We start from the raw sequence: 13600 nt of genomic DNA on the forward strand, positions 1-13600 counted from the left end.
TATTCATTAAATAATATTTCCAATTATAATATTTTGTTTAGTTTAAAATATGATTTATGGAAGCATGAGATTGATGCTTGAACATAAATTATAAATCGTAAATCATATTTATTATTTTCATATTTTTATCTGTGTATAATGAATTTATTTAATTCATATTTTATAGTTATTAGTAATTTTATTTTAATTTTTTTATAGTATTGTATTAAATTATATAAATAATATTATTTAATTCTTAAACAAAACATAGGCAAGAGCCTACAACACAATGGTAACTTGTGAGCCTCTCGTATGGGAGGCCTTGGATTCAAATTCACTTAACACATAAAAATAATTAATTACAATAAATAACAATAATTAATTTAGGCTTTAGTCGTTTAGCAATCAAAAAAAAAATCTTAAACAAAACAATTATTTAAAAAATAAAATAAACATTTCAAAAATGATATAATTAATGCAATAATTTTTTAAAATTTCTATAATAATATAAATTTATTATTATTTTTTGATCGGTAAATGATTGAAGCCTTGTATTATACTGAATAAAGCAAAATTGAATTTATAGAATTCTCCATTCAAATGGGCACTGGTAGGAAAAAACAGAGCAAGATAACCTCTAGTCTCACCCGAGACCGAAGTCCAATATTATACAATTTAAAAGGGGCATACCCTAGTTTATATGAAACTTCGTACAAGTTTATACAAAATTTGACGAAACAATTAATAACAAATATACTTCCTTTGAAAAAGGGGACATAAATCAAAGGAGAGGCAAGGTTCCACACTAAATTCATCAAGGATCCTGCCATGAATAAGTGATCCACCAAACATCTGCATGACAAAATACAACAATCTTCCAATATGGGATTACTACCAAATCAATGTGATCAGAAAAAGTCGGAGGAGTAAAAAGACCAATCAACATATTGAGAGACTCTTCATACAATAAGAATCCTAAATTGTATCAATGGAGTTAATCAAAACAGTTTTATGATATGCTTTAAATGAATCTTTATCTAAAATCTCATCCCTTATCCTATTCTGTTTACTATTTTTATTTAGAGTTGATTAGATATTCAGGGTTCTTATCTAGTTCGAATGAATAGATCAATCAAAATTATATTAACTAATTTCAACAATTTAAGATGTTCATTGATTCATCTTATTCTTATTGTATACTGATGAGTTTAAGAGGAGAAGTCTGAATAGTAACCAACTTGAATTCATTCATATTGCCTGACTAAGGTTATAAAATAACTAGTAGTAGGGGAATCAATAAGCACCTTGCTCTGCTTAAAGCATAATGAAGTGCAAACTAAATCCATAATGATGAAGGGAAAGAAGTAGAGCAGTGGTAACCAAACATAATACAAATTCAAGCATACAGGCCCAAAGGTTTATTTTAAACACCTCACAAATATAGATCGACTTAATATTCTATCTAAGTCTCCTTCATTAATTATTACTAAGGAAATGAAATCAATAAAATGACAAATCATAGATCAACATTAGTAGCTAAAAACTACCAACATTTGTTCAATAACGATTATAATCTTTAATAACAAAGATCTAGCTCAGTCCCAAAAGACTAGAGAGAAGAAATCAAAAGGGAACATAAGAGGCTTCAATCCAAGCTAGGGTAAGGCAACAACTAAAGTAATAAAAAAACCTAGAAACATCATCTACCGGGTTAAGGATACTATTCCACCTCTCTTGTTTGACAGCCCCTCTGAACGCCATTGTCCTCACTTCTAGAGTGTGAAAAAGTGCAATTGAAGACTCCATGCTCATAGAGAAACTAAAGGGTTTATTAAGAAAGAAGAATCATAAAAGGATTTAGTACTTTGAGCCCTAAATAACAGATAGTGACTCTCGAGTTGTTAAACATTGATTGATGCCTACTCATATGTGTGTAAGATTATTAATAAATTTATTATTTATTATTTATTCTATGTTTCATAATTTTATTTATATATTAAATAATTTCATTGATTTATTTATTATTTTACATAATATATTTGTTATTGTCAATTTTAAAGTTATATATAATAGATTTAGTATTATAATTTTAACTCTATTAAATATTATAGTATGTTCTAACTTTAGTAATTAGGAAAATAGTAGCCCTTAAGTGACACTTTTCAAAGTATGAACTCACGGTTTCAAATTAACGGAACTCCAGATAAAATCCGCTTTGATATCCTATTAATGTTCTTAAAAGCCAAATTCTTAAAATCACACAAATATTGCCCGCAAAATGTTTTTGTATTTGGTATAATATAATAATAATAATAATAATAACCAATCCTGCTTTTTCATCTGGAGGCTTACGAAAATGCGAGTGAAAGGCAAGGAGTAGAAAAGTACATATGCATTGGGTATGTTTTACGAAGCCCTAAAGCGAATTTAATTTTGGGAATAACAGAAGAAAAACCAAGAAGAGAATCTGTAACAGATTGTGGACTCATTCTTGTTGCTTTCAGACTACAATAAGGTAAATTTAGAAATTGAATATAAAATTAATCGCTAGTTTTACTTTTTTAATTTAAATTATTTTTAAGTACTGTCAATCATGGTGCCCGAATCTAAATTTGGGGTCGAGTTCAACTTTCAATGGTTTGTAGTACTAACTTTTTCGCTGTCGAGTCTGAAGGCAATCAACCAAATATTGTTTGCTTTTCTTGCACAATAATTTGTGGATTTTGTATTATAATTTTTTCGCATTTTGCGCTTTCTTAAATATGGATCTTATATATAGAGTTTTCATCCAGGAATTAGTTTATAGGATAGTTGTGTCTAAGTATGAATTTTGTATCTTCCTCCTTTTATTGTTGATCTCGTAGGTTTCTCCTTTCTCTGTAGTAATCTTTATCGCGTCCGTTGTGGTAGTCAGCACCGTTCTCCCGTCCCTTGTGGTATTGAACTCTACTATGTTCTCACCACTTGAGTTCACCCCATTTCCAGGATTTTTTTCGGGGGAATTATAAATTCCAATTATGGTCGCAGCTTATGCTTGTGATTCCTCAAAGCTAACAGAAATTGATTCCATATTTTATAGTTCTATTATCAATACATAGTTCTAAAAATGCCCGAGTGCCACGGTGACTACTCACACTGTAAAGGAAACAAAAACTCAAGTTCAAGGAATGGGACTTTATACTTGCACGCTTAACACACATGTTGGGCACACTATATTAGTGTAATATAATTGGTTTCTTTGTCCATATACTCTTTTAAATGATGTTCGAGTAGCTATATCCAATGGCCACTGTGTCACAGTCACAAGGAAATGGAAGCTTAGGTTCAGGCTTAGGAAGCTCTGTCTCTGAACCCTTGCTCACGTGATGAGTTTTTTTGAATGTAACAAAGCGTTGCCTTGAATGTACGTGAAGCATTTCAGATGTGCCCAATACTTCACGTGTCCTGCTGACCCTTTTGCATTTTAGGATAAGGTTGTAGGAAAGCTAATAGGATTCCACATTACTCAAAAATCGTAAATAAATTTGTCTACTCATATAAATTTGTATTCTATATTTAAGATTATTGGATTCTATATTTAATTTAAATGAATTAATGAAATTGTCTCTGTATCTAGTTAGTTGTTACGTTATTCAGTGTAAATTTCAATCTATCTTTTATTATAATTGTTTTCTAGCAAGCTTTGAGATTTTAGAAAATGAGAGATAACTAAGCAACTCTATGATATACCTTTAGCAGTAAAAGCTCTTTGGATTTTGTGTATTCCATTCAACGAAAAAGTTAATGCAAACATTTCCTGTGTTTCCTTTTTGGAACTCCATTTGTTGATATTTGTGTGGCTTTTGTAACATGAAACGTTGGATGTCAAGATGACATCATTTTCAGTTGTTCGAAAGAAAACTCCTTTTCAAAAGCATAGAGAAGAAGAAGAGGCTAAGAAAAAGGTAATATAAAATCTGGTCGTTATGAACAATTATATTTTTATTGCTTTTATATGTAATTTGATCATTTCAAGGATGCAAGATATGAACCATTTTTCTTGGATTTAGAGAGAGGACGATGAAGCAGCTCGGCTGTATGAAGAGTTTGTGCAATCTTTTAATGCTCCTGGTGGGAAAACTTTTGTGAGAGGGGAGACCATAAATCCTAACGAGCATCTGAAATCTGGGAATGAAGGTTTATATTCAATTCCTCAATGTTTGCGTTAGCATCTGATTGATTTATTGATGTTCTGATTAGTAAATTAGCTCATTTGATGATTCTGTAGTGGCAGGTGGATCATCCAAAGACGGGTCCTCTAGTAAAAAGAAAGGAAGCAGGTGATAATGCAGCGTCATTGCTTAAGCCCTCTTGTTGATCATGAAATATTTTATTATATGTTGAAAGTTTACATTATGATGGGATTCTACTTTATGCAACAGTTTTTTGTTAGTTTCCTCATTAGGTAGTGGATGCTATTATATATCATACTTTGTATTTTGTTCAGAATTAATTATAGCTGTGGAATTATAAATGAAAATTCTAGTCAAAGGAGATGTGCGGAATTTTACTACTTTTGGTCTGAAATGTTTTATATATGGCCTATTATTGGTTCTAAATTGTGCATGTTCTGTTATTTTTTTAGGTGAAAGTGGTAATCCGCTAATATTTTATTAATAATTTTTAAATCTGGTTCAAAGGCTCATGGAGGAAAGAACCAAAAGGAAAACCTCCAATCATTACCGAATACAAAAATATAGAGAAAGCACATATGATATGGTCTGTACAATATATGCCAAACACCTAACTAATCCTATGAAATGAGCATAATAGATGACCTTTATATAAATGGCCTTACAATTAAAACAAGCTCAATGTCTATAAATAAATACCTATAACTCTACTGAGCAAGTATGTTACAGTATTTTTCTGACTACCTGATCAACCCGAGGACTAATCAGCCAAGTAACTTGGAAGTCCATAGCATTAGACACATATCCAACCACAATGTCAGGTTTTCTGATGTCGACATGTGCAATCTACCATCAAACAGCATGCATACTGTCAATACCAAACCTGCAATTTAATGGGGACATCAGATTTAGACAGTAGCAATAACCAACCATGTCCAGAAGTAGATATTTGCAGTAACCGAGGTTGTCCATTATATAGATGGGGAACAAAATTGACTGCAGGACTGAGCAAAAACCAACTGCAGATTGAGCATATATTTCATTTGTAGGAATTATTCATTTCCCAACTATATGAAAACGGTCCTCATGCCCTCAGATTGCAGATGTTGGGTAATGGGCTCATCCCACACCAAACCAGTATTCCATCGAACAATATCAAAATTAACAAAATTTTGGGGGATCTTCAGCATACCTAATTGACTCACTCCTCCATGGGCACAATACCGATGTCACCTTAGGCAGTTAGGGCATCCACATTACCATGCATATTTTCCTTAATGGTCAAATTATCAGGAATTCAGTAATTGTATCAAGTTGGTGGAAATGAGCGTTAGATTGTTCCTCACTGTCATCATTCCTACCTGCATCGAGTACCCAATTTTGCATAGAAGCCGGTGCAGGTGGCGAAGCATTGAAACTCTGTGATTGTAATGGCAATGAGGATTGCCAGAATGGCATGTACCTTTGAATAGATTTTGCTGTGAGTCCCTGCACAAATTGACCTTCCAACACAGAACACAGCTAGATGGAAAGGCCAAACCAACTCCACCTTGAGTGACACTTTAATGCTGCCCTTTATAGTCACAAACTCACAATGTTCCTGTAAGTAATACTTCGGAAAGATGCAACTCACTGGCGCATACTCGTTCCATAAATTGTAGTGTTGAATGCACTCCATTAACCTTCCATCCCTAAGGAATTGTTTGAGCACAGTTTGGTAGCAATATTCTCTAACCTATCCTGCACTTGTAGCAAGTCCATATTCTTGGATAAGAAAATTGAGATGAGTTGTGAAGGAAAATAAACCTATTTTCCCTGGGTTTGAGGATTTCATCTCTAAGAATGCGCTTGATGCTGCACAGACAGTGTGGACAACCAACTTGAAGCTTTGGCCAAGGTGCTCATCAGTGAGGTGATCCTCAAATGGCCACTCCCAAGCTTCCACTGGTAATCTGACTCTGTAATTTCTAGGTCCATACTCCATTTCCGTTGTAAGCATACAAGATGAAAACTCAAAGCACTCCAACTGTAGGTAAATGTAAAATATGGTGTACACAAGGAGCCCCATGGTTAATATAAGCCGAGTTCTGTATGATCACCAAATTCTATGCGTAATCATATATCAGACATGCATTATCTCGGTAAATTAATGAGAGGATATCTTGGCAGGATTCTGAAATAACACACATGCACCGTAAACTGTCATGATTAATAACCCATCTCACTTGTACCTTATATTGCACGTGTAATAAGAAAGTTTATCACAAAATAATAATGAAGGTGGCTGGCATTTGAAAGACATTAAAGTGAAGGATGGGAGAACACTAGTTGCATATTCTATTATATCCTCTCTATTAACTTTACCGCAGCTTCTCCAATTGTATAATATCAAAGAGTGGTGGGAAATCGGCAACAGTACAGTTAGATTGCAAGGAATCTATGTCTAGTCTATCCCAACACATATTAGCAAAAAGGTCCGCAGCCTTGTTACCCTCTCGAAATGTGTGTGACATATGACATTTCTCAAATGAATCTAAGAGCCTCCAAATCTGTTCCAAAATATATTTTATCTTCCAGTTGTGTGATGTTCTATGTACAGGCAGATATTATCACAATAGAATCCCCTTCAACAATCACCTTTGTTAATTGCACTTGCTTAGCTAACCTTAGACCAGAAAGCAGATCTTGAGCTTCTGCCATGTTATTTATGCCAAAACGAATAGGAGTGGCCTTAAATGCTATTAATTCACTCCATTGGTCTCTAATACAAATGCCTATACCTGAATCACCTGGATTGCCAGGGAAGGATCCATTGAAATTAATCTTAGCAAAATCCTCAATAGGTGGATGCCATTTGATCTTAATCCTGTCACTAGCTTTAATGCACCCCCCCCCCCCACCCCTAATGATTAGCCAGTGAATGGAGGAAGAGATAGATATTTCCATTCTTTAAGAAGGTAGCTATCCCATTGTGTGAAAGTAAAACTACAGTGTGTGTTTTTTGTTGATGTTTTATAGCTTCGGTCAGATATGACAAAACATGGAGAAGATATATATATGTTTTTTGTTGATGTTTTATAGCTTCAGTCGAATATGACAAAACATGGAGAAGATATATATATATATATATAAAATGAATTCTTCATTTTATACATGTATTATACATAACTTCATATATATATATGTGTGTGTTTGTGTGTCATATATATTTAATAAGAGATTTAAATATACATTGTGTAGAGAATTATATATATATATATATATATATATATATATATATATATATATATAATCACATGATATGTTATGAAACAAGATACTTAGGATAGGGCACGTTTCATGATGATACATGCTTTGTTGAATCATATATATTATTCTCATTGGGCTGCTCTTAGGAGTATTGAAAAATACTACAATACTATTATAAGTAGCAACCCTCTCTATCGTGCCACATCTGATCTATGATCCTCAACATGGTATCAGAGCCAGGTTTCCTATTGGGCTGTGAAATTTCAATAATAGAGAAAACTACAGAATTTGAAAGGTCATTTTATTGCTCCTTTGATTGTGCTTGCTGCCTATGCAATTGGACAGATATAATGGTGGCTGAATCCTGATAATTTCCCACCGAGTAATTTGTGAATTCTGTTGCTCATCAATATTATCAGCGGAAGCAAGGACTTATATATTTTTATGTTGTAAGCTATGATGCCATTGGGAAAATAATCTCCTCTTTTATAAGATTTTTTTGGTTTATTGTTATTGTTTGGCAATTGCGTTTAAATTGTGGGGCCTGATTCCTACAACTTAGGCATGTATATAATCCTTGTGATTAGAGAATTATTCAACATACATGGAAAGTCAAAAGATTAAATTATTACAATCGGGTGGGACTTTAAAAAATTGGCAATAATATTTGGTTATATATTTTATAGTGGCCCGATCTATATCTGGGAAATATATTGACTATCGAGAAAAGTGTTTGGAATATATTTAATGGCTGCATTAAAGTTTTAAGACAAAATATTAATGTCATTTCCTAATGTCAGTAGAGAAATTATAAGTTTATTCCTTTCACAGATCACATTTGGCAGTCTTTGGACTGGTAATATTTGTGATTAATATTGTGGCAAAGAGAATGCTAATCGGTTGTGATATCATCCGCGGTTAAGAGCAAGGGAGGTTGAAGTAGAAATTGACAAAGGAAGACATCCATTGATGACAGTGCAAGGTGGTGGTTGTTTTTGTGAATCAGACAATAAATATCTAGTAGTTGTGGTGGATGAATCTGTGCATGTCCTACAGACAACTGGAATCATCTCTTAAATAATTGGTTTGCTGGTTTTGGTTCTGATTCTGTCATACTGCTACCTATACTGATCACCTGTCACTCCCGCCTCCTCTTACGGTTCTGTCACACCGTGGACTTCCAAAGGGCTATGAGTCGCTATTTTTTATGTACTTGGATGTTAGCGGATTTAATGAGTCTGACCTACTGACTGTACTAATTATATATCCAACTGTCTATTGTCCATTTTCAAAGGAGATTGAAATTGGTAGATAGGAGATACATACAAACAGAATGTTTTAGATGAAGAATAGAAAGTATTTGATGGAATTGAAATGATTGCAGAGATGTATAAAACTGAGCATGCAGGATAACCTACAAGAATAGTTAAGTGCTTGACTAAATGCCTTAACAATAATGTGCTTAAAGGAAGTCTTGTTTGACAAATTTCTTCAAAGAAATGAGGTCTTAAGGTCATATATTTAAGGTTGATTTGAGTGATAGAAAATGTTATAGATTATCAGCGATGGGAACAGACATATTTCACTACTATTGATAATTTCAATGGATGTTTGGATCTTTAATTGGAAGGAAGGACAAAACTAGAGCTTGGAAGATGACTAATACTTAAATAAGAAAGTAGATTGCAAGGATGTTAATGAGCATCTTGAGATAAGTATTTATTATCCTTGAATATTACATTCATCTACTTAGTGTAGTCTCTCTTTTATTTGTACATGGGTTAATGCAAAGCATCTGTAATGCAAATATGATGGATATGTGTAATGCAAAATAATTATGATGGATACGCGTAATGCAAAGCATCTGTGATGGTCATCACATAGAATCAATAATAGATAAGTTTAATAAGACAAGTTGTATGCAGGAAAGACAACCAATCAGAGAGATATACTAACAGCTTATAGAAACAATGATAGTAATCAAAGAAAGCAGCAAACTGATACGAAGAACAATGATTATAGAGAAAGAAAAATTCAGATAAGATAGCAGTTACATTAGGATGTTTGTGAATAATATACATCTGAAGGTTTAAGGAACAAAGAAGAAAGCAGCGATAAAAACCTGTTATGTCACCATTAAGTAGTATACTTGGATTTTTCCTTACCACCACAAAGAAACTGACATACCAAATGATGGAATATTGTCATTGATGTCAGGTATTTAGAAGATTGATATTGTCATCGATGTCAAAGATACAATTGGAAAATTGTCATTGATGGACAATTGTAAGCTATAAGAATTATCAATGTCAAAGGGACAACAAGCCAAAGACATGTATGGAAGAGGTATGGATATAAGATTGATAAAAGGAAACAGTCATATAAACAGTGTAAATAAAAAGCACAGTAGAGATCCTTCCGGCCGTAACAGAATAATAAATACAGAGATCAAAGTAGAGATAGATATACATCGACAAGAGAATAGAAAATGCCATATGAAGTCATAGGGAAGATTTGATGAGATGCTACACTACGTAATGAGCCCAGTCTATATAGTAGTTCTTGTATTGAAGATATTCTCAAACACACAATATGCGATAGACATGGAACAAGTATGTATTATAAATTTTACAAATTGAAAATCAAAGACATATATCAACAGTCAATGTTTGGCTATGTTTGGTGACATGTTAATTCATTTCAGTCGGCACATTTAAGAAGAGCCTGGGCAGCAGCAATAATTAATCTTGAAGAACATGAGAGTAAGGGTAATGTCAATAATAAAGAAGTTGTAAATATACATCAAAATAGAGTATTATAACATTGGCGTCTTCAATAATGGAGCTGAAGTTTCAAGGAAGTCATCATGGAGCCAAGAATGATGCACAATGCCTGATGTGATATTGTCATGACATGGAACAATCTAGGCACAAAGGCAGCGTTGAAATACACATGAAGATGACATACATATGAAGCAGACTATTTGTCATCAAGTGAGTAGTGAATAACATGATGGATTTTGAATAACCATTTTAGAAGCATTCAATGATATTATCACAAGGCTCTGTGATAAGTAGCAATGGATTCATGACAACACATACAAGACAGGTAGTAACCGGATGTTCTGTAGAGAAGATATTAAAAGGTCAAATACTATACAATCACCAGCGTATGAAGTTGTTATATATGGCAGCGGTCTGTGAGAGTGCATCTCTGTTACAAGCAACTTATGTTCGAAGATCTTTGACGACGATAGAATTGTAACGCAGAGGCAAATGAGAATCATTGAAATAATTTATGGTGCTCATCATAAAAGTCTTATGGACTGCGAATTAATCAAGTAAAGGCAAAGATGAATATATTAATCATCAAGTTTCAAAGGTTGCAACATAACTTCATTTGCATCCCTTCTTTGTGTTTCCATGTTTCATTGTGTAATAACCCTGGTAGGCTCACACTACGGATTATATGAAGAACATCCTGCTCACTTGGAATTAATCTTGCAATATTGCAATTCCTTCAGAATATAATATAATTCATAGTTTGTAGTTTGCAAAAATGCCAATGAATAGCAAATGTAGAAATCACAGATAAGAGTTTCTAGCAATTAACTCAAATCAGAAATTTATTATTAATTCCCACTTACATATCAGTGACATACATGACGCAAATATAATTCAAATGCCAATCTACTGGGAAATTCAGACATCTAGAATGCAGATTACAAACACCAATTTACAGACCCAAACACCACTCATTAACAGAGGAAACTTATGCCCAGCAGATGTAGAAAAATGGCTTTGCCACAACGCTGAAATATAGATGTCTATATGCAGAATTTCAAACCTCTTTGTGACAAATAAATCCTCCATAAATTCTCAGCATGCAATAACCTCTGAGCCACAGTTAATACAGTAGGAAGAATGTTCAATTCAATACTATCATACTTAGATTCAAGTCTGCTATACTTCAGCAGCAGATGAGATGCACAAATCTGAAATTCAAAACCCTCCTAGGAAATATCAAGCAAAAAACAGTATCTCCCAATCACAGTATATACAACAAGAGATATTAATAGTAATTTCAGAACTTTAATCCACAATACCTCAGCTATGGATTAAAGGCACAACCCAGCTTCAAAACCCTTATACTCGAGCAAGGGCAACAAAATGTAGAACTTCAAAAAAAGCCAGAAAGGCATCAAAAGCAAATAAAATATACAAGTGTGCCTTTCTCAACAAATGGGCTTGTATTTATAACCTCCAAATGCCTTTTTTGTTGTCAAAATATAACTTCACTCAAGAAGCTTCACCCAACATTAATAGAAGCTTCCATTAGATTCTTTCACTTGACTTGGCTTAACTAATTAATAAATGGCTCTTTCCAATGACAACTCAACTCTCAACTTAAGTGAAATTATAAAGTTAAATTATAATTTTATAATAAGCCATTTATTAAATTAATAATAATATGGCCTCTAAAAATATAATAACTCCCAAAATACTCATCATTTAAATATGCTGTTTGAAATAAGAGTCATACCTATTATTTCACCATGTGACCAAATGCACTTTCCTAAAATAGAAAGGGTCCATCTCAATCAACACAACTTACCACAAATAGTGAGTACACAAAAGTAAGCCCAAACGAAGTCCAATCTGAGCCAAACGAAGACCAACCTGCAGCTTACTGAATTGTGGAGAAGATAAGACCCTCCCAAGCCAAGCCATTGCCTTAGAAGACCCTGTATCCACAATAATCAGCCTACGAGGATCACAATAATAGGCTAATCCCTAAAATTTCTGTTGGGTGGGTATTTTGCAACTGACAGTTTTGGTTAAAAATTCAGTCACAAAATAGGATGACCAGCCACAGCATGTGAGACAGAGTCTGTCCTACCTTAAAGGGAAGGCTCCCCCTTCTCACTGTTCTTTGGATCAACTCAAGGTAAGCAATAAATTGAGAGATTTATAAACTGGGTGTTACCATTATCCTTTCTTCTTAACTTTCAAGAAAGGATCCACTTATTCGTAAGGCGAATAATGGGCAAGGTGAATCTCTAATTACACTTCTATTACGAGCTGGAAACAGTGATACGGATAAATTTTAACTAACTCAAAGGCTAGCCAAAACGTACCAGTTTGGCTCTAAGTCCTGTTGTACTTCTATGTGGTAAAATGTTTACAATTAGGGCACAAAGACTCCTAAAAGTAACAACAATCTAACTATTTTGCGAATTAAGATGAAAATACAAACCACAGACAAAGCTTCTAGCTACGGATTTTCACAATTGTTCCTAGTCAAAGCTCAGGCTTCAATTGTTTCTTAACTCTCTATGCTCTTTTATTGAACACACAATAATAACATGAATCAAGACAATAGGCACAAATTATAGTCAAAGCTTCTAATTTCTTTTATCACAATTGCTTCTAGTCAAAGCTTCGAATCCAATTGCTTCTTTTATTCACTTTTCTCTCAAATTCGTACTACACAATCAAAGTTATGCTTGCACTAATGTGGCAGAGCTTTCTTGCATACAACAAAAGATAATTTTTACAATGAGGGGGCACTCCTTTATATAGGCAAAGAAGTTGAGAAAAAGAGGGAGGAAAAAGTGGGAGCAACTCAACCAACTTTGACCAAGTCTAACTACAAAAACTAAAGGGTTACATGCAACTGCACATGCAACTCGCATTATATCTTTTACATACACATGTAACTCGCATTACATGTAATTACACTTTTTCATGTAATGCATCTTCTCCAACTACAAACATGAAAGAAGAAGAAAGAAGACAGAAGAGAAAAGAACAATTCTGAAGGGCTTTGTACTTGACGATGCAATCCCAGGTGATAACAGGATTGGGAGTTTCTGTGCCTTGTACTGCTGCATTCATGTTGATATCCATAGTGTTGCGTCTTTTGACAACCTCTAGCTCTCTTTGATGAATTGTCCATTATCATGTGGAAACTTGATGTGATCCATCTTTTCTCACTCAAGTTGTCGTGAATTCTCCTTCGTAGATCAACACAAACTGGAGTCTTTGACATTTTGAAAACCTTCTTGACGATGTTCGGATGTACACTTGGAACAACTTTCCATCAGCACTTTTAACTCGTTTTTTTTTTTTTTTCTTGAAGTAAAGTGCTTGGCGCATGGGAATGCGTGTAAATGGAAATTGCTGATTTTCAAAAAGTGA

The 13600-nt window shown here is 33.7% G+C and overlaps 1 protein-coding gene across 5 annotated transcripts in view; it reads left to right on the plus strand.

The window, feature by feature from the left end:
- The first annotated feature begins 2309 nt into the window (after window positions 1-2309).
- Window positions 2310-13600, plus strand: part of LOC149535774 (protein RRC1-like) — a 104017-nt gene continuing 92726 nt past the window's right edge. Inside the window, exons 1-4 of one of the 5 annotated variants that reach the window (XM_089805646.1) lie at window positions 2310-2494; window positions 3849-3923; window positions 4029-4155; window positions 4247-4298. In XM_089805646.1, coding sequence (XP_089661772.1) covers window positions 3849-3923; window positions 4029-4155; window positions 4247-4298 — 254 coding nt within the window. In that variant the 5' untranslated portion in view covers window positions 2310-2494. Of the gene's footprint in view, window positions 2495-2558; window positions 2617-3848; window positions 3924-4028; window positions 4156-4246; window positions 4299-13600 lie in introns of those variants that run through there. The other 4 variants (XM_089805649.1, XM_089805648.1, XM_089805645.1 and 1 more) reach the window with 4 other exon arrangements.

The sequence above is a fragment of the Cupressus sempervirens genome, chromosome 10 (genome assembly GCF_028749045.1).
Source record: "Cupressus sempervirens isolate cs-2001-9-10 chromosome 10, ASM2874904v1, whole genome shotgun sequence".
NCBI classification, from domain to species: Eukaryota; Viridiplantae; Streptophyta; class Pinopsida; order Cupressales; family Cupressaceae; genus Cupressus; species Cupressus sempervirens.